The following is a 17270-nucleotide window of genomic DNA, read 5'->3' on the forward strand; positions in this document are numbered from 1 at the left end:
AATCAATGGAACTTTGTGTCTGTAAAAGCACTTAGAATTTGTTCTCTCTGACCTCAAATCAATCGAAATAATGACTCTGTGTTTTAAAGCGCTCAGAACTTGGTCTCTGATCGCGGATAGGTGCTATATATAAGTATCCACATCAGTATAACTCCGTGTTTGTGAAGCACTTAGAGCTTGGTCTCTGACCGAAAACAGGCTCTGTACAAATATCCATATCAATCAAAATATGACTGTGTTTCTAAAAGATCTTAAAACTTGGTCTCTGACCGAGGATTGGCGTGGTGCAAGTATCTGTATCGACCAGTCAATATGACACCATGTTTGTAAAAGCGTTTAAAACTTGGTCTCCGACCGAGGAATGGCCCTATGCAAGTATCCATATCAAGCAATCAGTATGACGCCGTCTTTGTAAAGCGCTTAGAGCTTACCTCTGAGGATAAGCGCTTTTTAGATAAGTGTCGAACATCAGTAAATCGATCTTCCTGGGACACAAATCCAGACGACCCCCAGACGGCGGAGACGGCAGCAGCCATGGTGCAGGTGACCTACAGCGACGTGCAGAAGCCAGTGACGGACCTCCGGGAGGCCATCCAGCTCAAGTCCTTCTTTCCCTCCATGGCTGCTCCTGACCCCATCGTGGTGGGAGACCCCGACAGTGAGTTATCGAACTTTGTGTCTTGTGTGTGACAGTGAGTTATCGAACTTTGTGTCTTGTGTGTGACAGTGAGTTATCGAACTTTGTGTCTTGTGTGTGACAGTGAGTTGTCGAACTTTGTGTCTTGTGTGTGACAGTGAGTTATCGAACTTTGTGTCTTGTGTGTGACAGTGAGTTATCGAACTTTGTGTCTTGTGTGTGACAGTGAGTTATCAAACTGTGGTGTGTGTTGTGGTGTGGTGTCTTGTAGCTGTGCTGTGTTTTGTGTTGTGGTTGTGTTGTGCTATGCTGTGTTTTGTGTTGTAGCTGTGATGTGCTGTGGTGTGCTGTCATGTGCTGTGCTGTGTTTTGAGTTGCAGTTGTGTTGTGCTATGTTGTGCTCTGCTATGTTTTAGTGTTGTAATTGTAGTTGTGATGTAGTTGTGTTTGTTTTGTGTTGTATGGTATTGTGTTGTATTTCGTTTTGTGTCTTCGCCTCTCTCTGTTTCTCTGTCTCTCTGTCTCTGTCTCTCTCTCTCTCTGTCTCTCTGTCTCTCTCTCTCTCTCTCTCTCTCTCTCTCTCTCTCTCTTCCTGTCTTTCTCTCTCTGTCTCAGTCTCTCTTTCTCCGGTACGTTTTTGGTAATACTCTGACCTACCTCACCTCTCCCGACCTGAGACCTGTACGTATCATAATGTGCATGTTGCCGCCTTTTTAGTTTTTAGTTTTCATCCTAAAAGAAAATGTGACTGTATTTGAATCCGTCTACCTCCATGTGTCCTAAAAGAAGATGTGACTGTATTTGAATCCCCTCACCTCCATGTGTCCCTGCCCTTCACCCTCCTACCAGAGCAGCCATGGTCCTTTGCTGTCAGCTGGGCTATAAACAACATGGTTTGATTTTGCCCCTTACCAGATGCTGGATAAGACAAGACTAGACTAGACTAGACTAGACTAGACAAGGCAAGGCAAGGCAAGGCAAGACAAGAGAAAGCTAGACTAGACTAGACTAGACAAGGTAAGACTATGCAGGACAAGATAAGACTGGGCAGGACAAGGTAAGACGTGTTTATTTCAGGAAGTCGCGTTGGGGCACATGAAAATGTTACGTGTTTGATTCCGACTCCTTCACCGAGGCAAGAGATGACAAGACAGGACAAAACAGGACAAGACAGGACAGGACAGGACAGGGCAGGGCAGGGCAGGGCAGGGCAGGGCGGGACAGGGCAGGAGACAGGACAGGACAGGGCAGGGAAAGGAAGGGCAGGGGAGGACAGGACGTGTTTAGTTCAGGAAATCTCGTCGGGGTGGGGGGGGGGTACATTGAAAAAGTTAGGTAGTTGATTCTTCTTTTCCCAGCGGCCCTGGCACAGTCAGCCCACCGCATCACGGGCACCATCCAGATGGGCACTCAGGCCCACTTCCCGCTGGAGACCCAGATCAGCCGCTGTGCGCCCAACGACGACGGCGGGCTGGACGTGCAGGCCACCACCCAGTGGATTGACGCCACCTCCGAGGTGGTGGCCAGCATCCTCAACATCCCGCAGAGCAGGTGGACCTTGTCTTTTGGAATTGGAATGCTGCTGCTGCTGTTGCTGTTTTTGCTGCTGGACCTTGTCATTTAGGATTATGCTGCTGATGATGATGGACCTTGTCATTTAGGATTAGGATGCTGCTGCTGTTGTTGATGGACCTTGGCATTCAGGATTATGCTGCTGCTGATGATGATGGACCTTGTCATTTAGGATTAGGATGCTGCTGCTGTTGTTGATGGACCTTGGCATTCAGGATTATGCTGCTGCTGATGATGATGGACCTTGGCATTTAGGATTAGGATGCTGCTGCTGTTGTTGATGGACCTTGGCATTTAGGATTATGCTGCTGCTGATGATGATGGACCTTGTCATTTAGGATTAGGATGCTGCTGCTGTTGTTGATGGACCTTGGCATTTAGGATTATGATGTTGCTGTTGCTGGACCTTGTCATTTAGGATTACGATGCTGCTGCTGCTGATGATAAACCTTGGCATTCGGGATTATGATGTTGCTGTTGCTGGACCTTGTCATTTAGGATTAGGATGCTGCTGTTGTTGCTGATGGACCTTGGCATTTAAAATTAGGATGCTACTGCTTCTGCTGCTACTGTGGCTGTTGCTGCTGCTGCTAGGCCTTGTCATTTAGGATTATGATGCTACTGCTCTGTTGCTGTTGCTGTTGCTGCTGATGCTACTGTTGCTGCTGATGCTGCTGCTACTGTTGATGCTGATGCTACTACTACTGCTGCTGCTACTACGATTACTGCTGTTGCTGCTGCTGCTGCTGCTACTGCTACTACTTCTAAGAATAATAATAATGATAATGACGATAATATAACAATAATAGCAATAATAATTTGTATTTGTATTTCTTTTTATCACAACAGATTTCTCTGTGTGAAATTCGGGCTGCTCTCCCCAGGGAGAGCGCGTCGCTATACTACAGCGCCACCCATTTTTTTGTATTTTTTCCTGCGTGCAGTTTTATTTGTTTTTCCTATCGAAGTGGATTTTTCTTCAGAATTTTGCCAGGAACAACCCTTTTGTTGCCGTGGGTTCTTTTACGTGCGCTAAGACGTGCGCTAAGTGCATGCTGCACACCGGACCCCGATTTATCGTCTCATCCGAATGACTAGCGTCCAGACCACCACTCAAGGTCTAGTGGAGGGGGAGAAAATATTGGCGGCTGATCCGTGATTCGAACCTGCGCGCTCAGATTCTCTCGCTTCCTAGGCGGACGCGTTACCTCTGGGCCATCACTACACCCCATGATAATAATTTCAGTGAAATTAAAAAGTTATGTTCCTGGTGTGAGAGAAACTATCTGGATCTCAACGTATTGAAAACAAAAGAAATGTTAATAGATTTTCGGAAAGACCCCTTGCCTGTAGCTGACCTTGTTATTGACGGTCAAACAGTGGAGAGGGTCAATGAATATAGATATTTAGGGACCATCTTAGACAATAAGCTGACTTTTGACAGAAATGTTGATTCCATTCATAAGAAATGTCAATCTAGAATTTTTTGTTTACAGAAGCTTAGAAATGTTGGTATAAATTCAACTATTCTTCAAAGTTATTATCGATGTTGTATCGAGTCCGTGCTTACAGTTTCATTTATGTGCTGGTATGGAAGTTTGGGAGTGAGGAGTAAGCGTGTTTTGAACGATGTCATGAGTGTATGCAGTAAAATTGTGGGAGTGAAACAAGCTAGTATGCAAGAGCTGTATGAAAGTCGAGTGGTTAAAAAAAGCAGGCAGATAGCAACTGACGACACCCATATTTTAGCAAAGTATTATGAGCTGTTGCCATCAGGACGACGCTACAGAACTTTTAAGTTGAAATCCAGAGCTCTGAAGACTTTTATTCCACGTTCAATCCACCTTTTAAATTCTTGAGAACTCTGTGTGTGTGTGTGTGTGTGTGTGTGTGTGTGTGTGTGTGTGTGTGTGTGCGCGCGCGCGCGCGCGCGCACTCTCATGTGAGACGTGTGAAAGTCCGTGCATGATAGTTGTACCTTGTTCTAGTTGTGGTGTGTGTGTGTGTGTGTGTGTGTGTGTGTGTGTGTGTGTGTTTACTGAGCTTAAAACGTGACAATTGGTTATAATGAATGTGCAATATGTAGGAAGAATAATGTGCAATATGCAGGATTAATGTACAATGAATATGTCTAATGCTAACGTCCATATTCTAAATATATTTCTGTTTAATAATTACGATGTAATAATTAATTGCAATGTTTTTAAAAGCGAATATGTGAAATGCTTTTATTTCAGAACATATGTTTATTACTCTTGTTTAATCAAGTTATCCGCGTGTGTTGGGTGGGTGGGTGTGTGTGTGGGGGGGGGGTGCGGTGCGGGTGTGTGCTGATTATCTGGTTGTGGTTTTCCGCAATTCATCTTTATTCTTATCTTATCTGTCTATTATAATCAATGTGCAGTATAGTAGGCTATGTTTATAATTGTATTCAAATAATGTTTCTTAATTTGTTCTGTTTTTACATTAAGAATACTAGTTATTACCTGCAGTGTGTGGATGTATGTATGAAACGATGTATGTGATATGTTTTACATTTGTATCTTCGTAATATTTGTAGTGGCTGTTGTTGGCTTTTACAGTTATGGTCCCCATGTTGTTTACTTGTCTATGTTGTGATAATGCACCTGACCAAATTTCTCCAGTTGGAGATAATAAAGTTATTCTTATCTTATCTTATCTTATCTTAATGATAGTTATAGTAATAGTAGCAAACATGATGATGATGACAGCAATGTGGCCAACATCCCGCATAGCAGATGGACCATGTCTTTAATTATAATGATACTGCTACAACAACAAGTACTACTGCTATACTACTAATGAAAAGAAGAAAAAGGATCATCATCATCATCATCTTAAGCATCATCATCATCATGATGACAGCAGTCATAATCATGATAACAGCAATCATCATCATCATCATCTTCTTCTTCTTCTTCTTCTTCGTAATCATCATAACAGAATGTCGCCAACACCCTCAGCATCCCACAGAGCAGTTGGATGATGTGGAGTATATATATATATATATATGTGTGTGTGTGTGTGTGTGTGTGTGTGTGTGATGATTACGATGATATGATTATGATAATACTCAAGATGACGATGTATGAGTATGACATCAACAGCAACAAAATACAACTACTTAAAGGTGTCGAATTAAAAGTGACATTATTGAGAAGTAGCGAAACTGTGTGTGTGTGTGTGTGTGTGTACGTGTGTGTGTACGTGTGTGTGTGTGTGTGTGTCAGTGTGACCATGGAGGTGAAACGACTGGGCGGGGCCTTTGGCTGCAAGATCAGCCGCAACTTCAAGGTGACAGGTGCCTGTGCTTTGGCCGCTCACGTCATGCAAAGGTACAGGAACATGATATTGTGTTTTCTGTCATTTTTTCCGCTGTCTTTTTTTACTTACTTGTGTAAGTGTTATAACCCTGGTGTTCGGTCGTGTGTGCGTGTGTGTCCGTGGTGAACTTAACAATGTCATTTTGTCTGGTATTACTTTGTCAGATGACATCAAGTTTGGCACAACATAGGAAAACTTCAGTTCTTTCCTCTCGTTCTGATTATGATTAACTCATACCTGTGGTATGAGCACATACATAATAAATTAGCCAAAATAACTGCACCAAAAAATACATTTATAATTTTTGTTTACATACTAACATACTGATTAGTAGTAGTCGCTTTTATCGTTTGTTGTTCAGATAGGAACGTTGTTTGCTTACTGAGGAAGTTATATTAATGAATGCATCACTTTGGAGCAGCTTGATTAAGGGAAATTATGTTCTCTTTTTTTACAGTGGGAATTAATTGATTTTTTTAAACTGATATCTCATGTTGTTTCCTGCAGCATCTCCATTTCAAAATCCAGCATTCAGTCGGTAATAACGTCAGAAATACGATTGAAAGGGGGCGAAGGAGGCCACCTAATGTTCATTCAGAGAAAAATTTGTGCTTGTCTCATCACTTACTGGATTATATCCCACATGACCACAAAAAATCAAAATATCGACATCGCACAGTTGAAGGAAAAGGAAAACCCAACCAGTTAACTCCCTTTTGCAACTGCACCATGAATTTTGTTACTTCTGAGACATAAGCCCTTTTCACCTCATACGACGCTTTTTGACTCACTTGTGCAAACAAAGTGACACTAACTACATCATCGACGTGTTTACTGCATATATATATATTTTAAAGTGGATACTAAATTAACTAGAATAAACATAAAAGAGAAATTGAATGGATCGTGTTGAACACGGATCCACGCAGATTAAGAGAAAACGGCTACATGTGCTTGAGGTGATGGCAGCCTCTTCTTTACCGCGGATTTTAAAGAAATTCTTAAATGCCCGAGATATACAAAAATAACATTATTTAAACGCCTTTATCACTTCAAATACCGCAACTGATTTATCACTATTAAAAAAGGATTAAATGTTAAATTCTTGAACGTCATTGTTAGATTCGCAATAACGGTGTGAGTAAAACTATTTCTTTCCACCTGAATGTGCTTGGTGTGAATCTGCTTTTATGCATTTTTTTCTTGGAACCAAAGCTTTATAATAATAATTCATAACACATTTTAACAATTAGAAAAAAAAAGTGTGTATCAAAAGTCTTGAAGGCCTCGTCCTCTCTTGTTTCTGTTTGATTTTTATCTTCCACACGCCTGGGTCAGACCTGTGTGTTTGTGTCTGTTTCTCTCTCTCTCTCTCTCTCTCTCTCTCTCTCTCTCTCTCTCTATCTCTGTGTGTGTGTGTGTGTGTGTGTGTGTCTGTCTGTCTCTCTCTCTCTCTCTCTGGGCATTTATTTCATTTGAAATGTGTTCATTATCCGTGTTAAAGATTATGTCATCAGCGGAAGAGTAAAATGCAGGGATGTAAGTTCTTAAAACCCAGAAAAATATTCTTCGATGCTGTCCAGGACTTAACATAACAGCAGAAACATAAGATCTTGATTATCTGCTCAAAACAGAGTTGGTATAAGGTTACAATGCTGAAACCTTCTCATCCCTGGTGTTTTGCTTTCAGTGTTGGTGTTCGTTGTGATTTTCTGGGTGGGAATCCACAGGTTAGGTCAGTTGCCTTTCTCTGTCACCTGTCTTCTGGTTCCTAGTTTTGTTACCTTATTTTTCAACGTCGTTATCTTTACTTTTTACATATCACACCTGTGGATCTTTCTCTTGCAGGTGTTTTCTTTGTTGTTAATCCTGTTACCTTTGTCTTCAACGTTTCTTTCAGACCGATACGCCTCCACATGAACTTCCACACCAACCTGAAAGCCATTGGCAAAAGATACCCGTACTACGCTGAGTACGAGGTGGGTGGAAGCTGCTTCCATTGCTGGTTTCTTTGATGCGGTGTGGTCGTTTGGATGGGCTGTCTTGACCAACAGACTCGCTGACAAAGCAAAAAAGATGTACTTCTCAATGCTGAATAACAGCGTAAAACAATGTGTGTGTGTGTGTGTGTGTGTGTGTGTGTGTGTGTGTGTGTGTGTGTGTGTGCCGTGGAAGCTGCGATACTTAGGAGTGTGTGTCTGTGTCTTTGTGTGGGTGCGTGTGTATGTATACGTACGTTTGAATGCGTGCGATTGCGTGTGTGCGTGTGTGGTGTGTGGTGGGGGGAGGAGTGGGGGGGGGTGCTTGTGCCTACGTAAGTGAGAGGGGTAAAGGTTGGAGAAGGCCAGGGGGGTGGTTGTGAATGTCTGTGTGTGCGCTTACCTGTATGCAAATTTGGTACGCGAGTATGTACAAATGGTGTTTGCACGCACAGGTGGGGTGCACGGCAGAAGGGAAGCTGAACGCCATCAAGGTGGTCATCTACGCTGACTGCGGGTCATCTCCCAACGACAATTCCTTGGGCGGCATGTTCCCCCATCTGGACAATGGTGAGGCTGGCCCGGCTGTCTGCCCGCACACACACACACACACACACACACACACACCACACCACAACACAACACAACACACACACACTCACACACACACACACCACAACACAACACACGCGCGCGCGCGCGAACACACACACACACACACACACACACACACACACACACGTGGTCGACCCGTTTGTCCTGGTCCCGTTTCAGTGTGCTCTGTGATTGTGCCGCCACTACCTTCTCTACAGTGTTTGGACTCTTCAGTTTAGTTCAGTCCCCACCCCAGTCCCCACCCCAACACAAACCCCCACCCCCAGTCCCCACCCCAACACAAACCCCCACCCCAGTCCCCACCCAACACAAACCCCCACCCCAGTCCCCACCCCAACACAAACCCCCACCCCAACCCTCACCCCAATCCCTACCACAACCCCCACCCCAACACAAACCGCCACCCCCACCCCAACCCCCACCCCAACACAAACCGCCACCCCCACCCCAACCCCCACCCCAACCCCCACCCCAACACAAACCGCCACCCCAACCCCCACACCCACCCCTCAATCACACGCACAGCGAGGGATGACTGAATACTTCGGCAAATGGAGAATCAGGCGAACAAGGATCACCACTTTAGTGACAGGCGAATAGGGCTGACATCCATGGCCTTCACCTTCACGCCGTCGTCACTCTCCCCCACTCCCACTCATTTTCCTTTCACCCTCTCTCTCTCTCTCTCTCTCTCTCTCTCTGTCTCTGTCTCTGTCTCTCTGTGTCACTATCTCTCACTCTCTCTTGCAAGTTCTTATGTTCAGTTTATAATATTGTGGGTGCTTGTGAAATTACGACTGGCATTTATTGCAATGATGGTTTCAAACTGATTTGCATGCAGTTGAGGCGTCTCTCTCTCTCTCTCTCTCTCTCTCTCTCTCTCTCTCTCTCTGTGTCTCTGTCTGTCTGTGTCTGTCTCTCCTTTCTCCGTGTCTCTCCCCCCCTCTATGTCTCTTGTATCTATGTCTGTCTGTCTCTCTTTCTCTCAGCATCTGTTCTTTATATGACCCTTCCACCTGACCTATTGAATTATTTCTGTTTGATTATTCTATGTTCATGTTTGACGAAAAACCCAGGGCAGTTTGGGTTCTCACGGCCTGATCAGCTAGCTCATTGGGTTCATGCGCGGAGGTCAGGGACCCCCTCCCTATTTCTGGACCAAATGTATACAGCAAATGTTGTATGGTGTAGAGAGAAATTAGGCCCCGCTTCTTGACACTGGAACTGAAACTAGAACTGTCCCCCTTGCAGCCTACAGCTGCCCCAACTGGAAGGTGACCTTCGTGGCCGTCAAGACCAACAAAGCGGCCAACACCTTCTGCCGCTCACCAGGTACGTACGCACGAGCACGCGCTCTCAAATAACTGCACACACATACGCGCGCGCAAACATACACACACACGCACGCACGCATTCAAACACAAGCACACACACACACACACACACACACACACACACACGGGGTGTGGAGACGGAGATGATGAAGCGTGTGTACGGGAATCCTGGTCATCGGAATTGTCATTGTCATCTCTGCATGGTTATGTAGCATATGTCCTGTTTTTTGTTTTGCTTTTTTGTTTGTTGTTGTTGTTTTAACAAGGGTGTGGCTTTTTGTTTGTTTTTGAAGGGGGTGGTGTTCTTGTTTTGTTTGTTGTTTTCTGATTCGATTCATCATCGTCATCATCTTCGGTTTTTTTTGTTTGTTTGTTGTTGTTGTTGTTTTTTTAATATCATAATTATTATTTATTTATTTATTTATTTATGTAAGCTATATATATATATTTTTTTTTTCTCAAGGCCTGACTAAGCGCGTTGGGTTACGCTGCTGGTCAGGCATCTGCTTGGCAGATGTGGTGTAGCGTATATGGATTTGTCCGAACGCAGTGACGCCTCCTTGAGCTACTGAAACTGAAACTGAAACATCATCTTCGTAATAAATCATCAGTTATCGTTAAAATCAACACCACCATAGTGAAGGAATGTGTGTGTGTGTGTGTGTGTGTGTGTGTGTGTGTGTGTGTGTGTGTGTTAGTAAAATCTAATTGTTTTCGCCACTATAAACAATGTCGTTGTCAGTTCGCCTTTCTATTTCCATGGCCTGACTAAGCGCGTTGGGTTACGCTGCTGGTCAGGCATCTGCCTGGCAGATGTGGTGTAGCATATATGGATTTGTTTGAACGCAGTGACGCCTCCTTGAGCTACTGATACTGATACTTTCTATTTTCAAAGCAAAGGTAAAAGCTGATTCACAATGAACGGCAGCTCTGTCCAATCCCCATAATTCAGACCCATACCTCACAACTGACTGTACCTGAGTATCGAACTACGTGATAGAGAACATAGAGCAAGCGTGATTGAAAATATAGGCCTGTACATAAATCTTTTCGGAATGCACAGATTTCTCCATGTTTTTTTGTGGTTTTTCAGGGTCCCTACCTGCCCAGTTCATCATGGAGTCCATGATGGAACACGTGGCAAAGTCCCTCAACAAAGACCCCAGCCAGCTTCGTTACCTCAACTTCTACAAGAAGGGACAGGTTTGTGTGTGTGTGTGTGTGTGTGTGTGTGTGTGTGTGTGTGTGTGTGTGTGTGTGTGTGTGTGTGTGTGTGTGTGTGTGTGTGTGTGTGTGTGTGTGTGTGTGTGTGTGTGTGTGTTCGCGCGCACGCACACACACACACACACACATACTCAAGGCGTGACAAATCGCGTTGGGTTATGCTGGTGGTCAGTACATCTGCCTTGCTTACGGGACGTAGTGTATATGGATTTGTCTGAACGCAGTGACGCCTCATTAAAAAACTCAAACTGATCGAAACTTCTGGCGGTTTGATTAAAGACGTGTTTAACTCTCTTCGCACGAAAGTTAACATGTTACAAGCGGAAAGCTCTCCCATTCACTTGTATGCACGAGTGGGCTTTTACGTGTGTGACCTTTTTAACCCCGCCACATGGGCAGTCATACTCCGTTTTCGGAGGGGTGCATGTCGGGTATGTTCTTGTTTCCATAAGCCACCAAAAGCTGACATGGATAACGGGATCTTTAACGTGCGCACACACGAATGATCGAGGTTCTGGTACTAGCATGTCTGCAAACCTGTTGACCTGGGAGATCGGAAAAATCCCACCCTTTACACACCAGGTGCTGTGACCAGAATTCGAACCCGGGACCCTCAGATTGAAAGAACCAACGCTTTAACCACTCGGCTGTTGCGCCCGTCTAAAAGGTGGATGACGACAAAGAATACCGCATTTCTAATGACGAAAACAGGTTTGTTTCTTTGGGTTTTTTCCTAATGGCTGGGCCATTCCGACACATTAATGACATCAGATGGAGTCTATAGGGGGTGGGGGGTGGAGAAAGGGAGAAGACTGGGGATACCGAGTGAGTTAAATTATTTTCTTTGAAATGGCACGTGAGTCATTTCCTCGTCCACATCAGCTGCTACGAAATTCTGTGTCATGGCCGTGTTTCGATGACTGAGCGTAACTTCTTTGAGGGATTTTTTGACTCACTTGTGTAAACAAAGTGAGGTTATGTTATAACCTGGTGTTTGGTTGATTGTGTGTGTGTGTGTCTGTATGTAGTCTGTGTGTCCGTGGTAAACTTAACACTGCCGTTTTCTCTGTAAATACTTTGTCTACAAATACCAAATTTGGCTTAGACATTGTAGGAAAAAATATCTTCACAGTCATACCAATAACAGGTTGTAAGTCTCCCCAATTAAGTCGTATTTCCCGATCGTTACCGGTTATTTCGTTGAGGCTCGTTCCGGAATCCCAAAAGGTCCCAGTTTCCAGAACGGAGGCTATGTTTAGGAAGACGGCACGACATCGTTTTTCTTGTTCGCAATTACAAGAAATGAAATACAAATTCTGGACAGAACACATACAGTGACACTATCAACACCATCAACGTGTTTACTGCATATGCATATTCTAAAGTGGATACTGAATTGACTGGAAAGAAAATTCAAGAAAAATTGAATCAACGTTTCTTTCAGATTTGGTCAGCCTGTTGTAAGACTGGTTTGTGCACATCTGTACATGATGCAGTGTGCCTAAGGGGATGTCAACGTCTCCTTTAACGGCAAATAAATAGAATTTCTGAAATAACTGAGAAATGTCAAGAAAAATAAACATTATCCAAACGGTATTATCACCTCAAATACAATGTTTTTATTGCGCAAAAAAGACTGAAAATTTTAGTAAAGTGAAGTCAGAAGCGCCATAGAATTGGGGATTAGTCTAAGTGTTTCTGAACTGAACATTGGTGGTTCGATCCCGATATCAGGCCAGTTTTTGTATTGTTGTATTTTTTTGTTGTTGTTGTGGTTTTTGTTTGTTTGTTTTTTGTTTGTTTGTTTTTTGTTTGTTTGTTTGTTTTGGGGTGTTTTGTTGTTGTTGTTGTTGTTGTTTTTGTCCAAAGTTTGTCAATATTTAATACAGGACGCATTTTTTCTCTCATGATTCCTTTACTGAATACAGCGCGTGTCACAATTGAGTATTCAAGGCCTTGCCGCCCTCTCTCTCTCTGTATGTATGTATGTATGTATGTGTGTGTGTGTACACATTTCTGCATGTATACACTGATTTGTTGTTTTATACATTATATGTGAGCATTATTATTCAGAAACGAGTTTAATGTATTTATTTGTTTCTTTATATGTTTATCTATTTATTCATTTATTTAAACTGTTTACATGTTCTGTTCATATTTGTTTGTCAGTCGTTCATTAATTTTGTTGTTTTATTTGTTTTGTTTCCTTTCTTTCTTTCTTGGTTTCATTTATCGTTTCACTCATCTATCGATCTACCTATCCATCAGTCTATCTTTCTATTTTTTTATGTGACTGACTGTGTGTCCATGGTTCAGGTGACACCGTCAGGCATGAAACTGGACTACTGCAACATTGGTCCCCTGGTGACCCAGCTGGAGACATCCTGCGACATGGCCAACAGGAAGAATCAGGTCAACCTCTTCAACCAGGTGTGTGGGCAGCTGGGGACGGCGGTGTGTGTGTGTGTGTGTGTGTGTGTGTGTGTATGTGTGTGTGTGTGTGTGTGTGTGTGAGCTGGAGGAGGGATTGGAGGAGGGTGCAGGGGTTGGGTGGTTTGAGATGGTGTGGGTGTGGGTGTGTATATGTGTGTAAAGGTATGTGTGGGGGTGAGGATCGGGAGGTATAGTGTAGGGAACTGTGGGTGGGTGATAAAACCGACTTTTGAGTCGTTGGGTAACATCATTGAAGTGCCCATTTATGTTTGTGATGATGATTGATTACTGGTGATCTTGTCTGGAGTAGAAGTAGCAGTAGTGGCAGCGGCAGCAGTAGCAGCAGTAGATGTTGTTATTGTAGCAGCAGCAGCACCAGTAGTAGTATCATCATGGGTTATCTGCCCCTCCAAGGTCTCACCTGTGCTTTTGGGTTCATGCCAAAACGTCAGGTATCTGCTCGTTTTTTAACTCTTGTATAAACAGTGTATGTGTTATAACCCGGTATTCGGTTTGTCTCTCTGTGTGTGTATGTGTTGTGTGTGTGTGTGTGTGTGTGTGTGTGTGTGTGTGTGTGTGTGTGTGTGTCCATAGTTAACTTTAACGTTGTCAATTTCTGATATTACTTAGTCAGACAGCACCAAAATTTGGCACAAAAGTAGGACAAATTCAGTTTTTCCCCCACTCATTCTGACTGTGGAGACAATCCACATCTGGTATGTGCACCAAAAACAAAAAAAGAAGAAGCCAGGATATTTGCACCAAACATTACTGTTACATCTTTTTTTTTCATTGACAAAATGTGGCACTTTGACTTCTCATACTGACATACTGATTAGTAGTAGTAGTTTTTTATCATTTGTTGTTCAAACTGGAACGCTGATTGCTTAGTGTGGAAGTTACAGTGATGACTGCATCTCTTTGGAGCAGCTTGCTTAAGGGGAATTATTCTCTTTTTTCTTTTTTTTTTTACAATGGAAATTATTTGATTTTTTAAACTGATCTCCCCAATCTAAAACTGAGCATTTCAAAATCATGACTCAATACATAGAGAGGTTTTTTGTGCTTTACAGCTCGGTGTGAAGGTCTTTCACTGTATACTTTCGCCCATGAGTTCTTTTTCGGAAAATAAAACAATCTATAGCGTATACCTCTTTACGATAATGAGCGTGTGCGCGGCGTCAGAGACCGCCATGTTGTTTTCTTCACCATTTCCTTTTCAAAACGCAGCATTCAAATGATAACTGACGACAGAATATGATTCAAAGGAAACGAACGAGGCCGCCAAATGTTTATTTTGAGAAAGATTTGTGCATGTCTCATCACTCACTCCGTCATGTCCCACGTGACCACAACAAATCAAAATATCTTAATCGCACATTTGTCAGTTGAGGGAAAGGAAAACCGAACCAGTTAACTCCCTTGTGAAGCGGCACCATGAATTTTGTAACCTCTGACATGAGCACTTTTTACCTCATACGACGCTTTTTTTTTTTTTTTTACTGACTTGTGCAAACAAAAGGGCACTAACTACATCATCGACTTGTTTACTGCAAAACATATTTTAAAGTGGATACTAAATTAACTAGAATGAATATGAATTAAAAGAGAAATTGAATGGACCGTGTCATAGTTTCTGAGTGTAACTAAGCCTGTCAAACACGGATCTCCGCAGATCTACAGAAAACGGCTACATGTTGCGATGTACTTGAGGCGATGGCAACGTCTCCTTTACCACAGGCTTTTAAATAATTTCTTAGATGCCCGAGATATACCAAATAACATGATTTAAACAGCGTTATGATTTCGAACACCACAATCGATTTGAACGTCATTGGTAGTTGAGCATTGGGGCTATGGCTAAAACTATTTCTTTCCACCCGAACGTGCTTAGTTCGAATCTGCTTTTATGCATCTGTTTTTGTTTTGTTTTTTAACTCGAAGCTTTATAATAACAAATACAGAGCACATTGTAACAACTGAATTTTTTTTTAAATGTATAATTTCTTTTTTAAAGTGTGTATCACAAGTGAGTCTTGAAGGCCTTGCCTCTCTTGTTTGGTGGGTTTGTTTGTTTGTTTGTTTTTTTTGGGGGTTGTTTTTTTTTTTTTTGTTTGTTTGTTTGTTTTGTCTTTTTCATTCTTTCTTTCTGTTTTGATACAGTAAATGCAGTGAATCATGTATGGATCAAACTACACACTTTCACTCCTCCATGAATCGGAAACTGAAACTTCCTTCCTTACGTACTTACATAGGCTACACTGACACGTAACGTGAATCAACAGTGGCAAATGTTTTATTATTATTATTATTATTATTATTATTATTGTGGGCATTTACGCCTAATCTTGAAAATAAGCCCAAGGCATTTACAAATAGAACACACACGTAAATACCAGAAAGAACAAAACTGAACACAGGATACCAGACATTTTAAAAAATTATTCATGGTTCTGGACTTTCTGAAGCCTAGCAATGATGATCGTATTTAAGTGTGTGGGCGGTGGGGAAGGGGGGTGGAGGGGGCGGAGTGAGGGTTGTCACAATATATGTTGCATGCCAAATTTTAATATTCTGCTTGTAATCTGCACGTGCCACAGACTTCACAACACTTTATTACATTTACTAGGATGATAAGGTTATTCTGATTCCAGTGCGGATTCTGGAACCGGAACTCTGTGATCCTGGAGTACTGATTCCGATTCCGGAATCGAAGCACTCTGCCCCTGGTAATTCTGATTTCGAATTTGGAAGCGAAGCTCCGTTCCCCTTGTGGTTCTGATTCCGATTCTGGAACCGAAGATCCGTGCCCCTGGGTAGTTCTGATTCTGGAACCGAAGTTCCGTGCCCCTGGTAGTTCTGATTCTGGAACCGAAGCTCTGTGCCCCTGGTAGTTCTGATTCTGGAACCGAAGTTCTGTGCCCCTGGGTAGTTCTGATTCTGGAACCGAAGTTCTGTGCCCCTAGTAGGTATAATTCTGATTCCGATTCTGGAAACTAATGAAAGTGTGTGACCCTGGCGGTCGGCAGGCCAACCGGTGGAAGAAACGAGGCCTGTCTATGGTGCCGACCATGTTCGGCATCAGCTGGGACTTCGCCAACTACAACGTCTTCGTCGCCATCTACCATGCCGACGGAACCATCGCCATAGAGCACGGCGGAATTGAAGTTGGTCAGGGCATCAACACCAAGGTTAGACAGATGTGTGTGTGTGTGTGTGTGTGTGTGTGTGTGTGTGTGTGTGTGTGTGTGTGCCCGCGCGCGTGTGCGCGTGTGTGATGTGTTTTTGTGTGCGTGTGCGCGCGTCTACAGTTTCCCCAGCTTTCTAAGGCCTCCTGTGTTACTTGTTCTGCATGCGTGTGAATGATTTGTCTGCACAAGATCCAGAGCTATATTAATACTTCGTATTCCTCTTCTTCTTCTCTTCCTCCTCCTCCTTTTTCTTCCTCTTCTGTTTCTTCTTCTTCTTCTTGTCAAACCGTATACCTTTGAATAAGAAGCTGATTCTCTCACAGTTGAATGGAAGGAACGTGGCAGAGTCGGTTAGGCCTTGGACTTGTGATCCAGTGTTGACCAGTGATCAGGTTTGGAGGCCCCGTTTTGGCATCAGTGGTGTTGTGAAAGGCATTCTACACTGCTTTACCTCACTCCATCCGTGTTCTTATGGGTATCCTACCTGACTTCGGATGGAAAAGGTTAAAACAGCGGAAGAATAGGATTTGGACCCGCCTTCCAATGCTGAACCCTAAACACAGATGTTTGATACAACTTTGATTGTCCAAAAAACATGGAAAAAGTGTCTTTCAACTGCAAGTAGAACATTAAACATTTACACGTATTTAAAAATAAATGGTGTGTGTGTGTCCATCGAGATCGATGATGACCATCGTTGACATCCAGCTGGGGGATGGGGGGAGGGTGGTGTGTGTGTGTGTGGGGGGGGGGGTATGCTCATGAATCTATCTGTAAATAGTCCAATCTGCGCACGAAATGTTCGCTAAAAATAAATATGCATGATCAGAAATACCACATTGAACTCATTCCTTTTCTTATTCCCCTTCAACCAACCAACAAACTAAATGGCCATTCAGGTGCTCGTGTGTGTGTGTGTGTGTGTGTGTGTGTGTATGTG

General features: G+C 43.2%; 1 protein-coding gene across 3 annotated transcripts in view; it reads left to right on the top strand.

Moving 5' to 3' along the window:
* The window catches only part of LOC143287015 (uncharacterized), a 66071-nt gene that overhangs the window by 40361 nt on the left and 8440 nt on the right, over positions 1-17270 (top strand). For all 3 annotated transcript variants that reach the window (XM_076595022.1, XM_076595023.1, XM_076595024.1), the window contains 9 exons: positions 503-658; positions 1996-2188; positions 5461-5565; positions 7455-7533; positions 7989-8103; positions 9400-9480; positions 10576-10685; positions 13023-13136; positions 16169-16330. In XM_076595022.1, the coding sequence (XP_076451137.1) occupies positions 503-658; positions 1996-2188; positions 5461-5565; positions 7455-7533; positions 7989-8103; positions 9400-9480; positions 10576-10685; positions 13023-13136; positions 16169-16330 (1115 nt within the window). The remainder of the gene's footprint in view (positions 1-502; positions 659-1995; positions 2189-5460; positions 5566-7454; positions 7534-7988; positions 8104-9399; positions 9481-10575; positions 10686-13022; positions 13137-16168; positions 16331-17270) is intronic.

This window comes from Babylonia areolata, chromosome 10 (assembly GCF_041734735.1).
Source record: "Babylonia areolata isolate BAREFJ2019XMU chromosome 10, ASM4173473v1, whole genome shotgun sequence".
Classification (NCBI taxonomy): domain Eukaryota; kingdom Metazoa; phylum Mollusca; class Gastropoda; order Neogastropoda; family Buccinidae; genus Babylonia; species Babylonia areolata.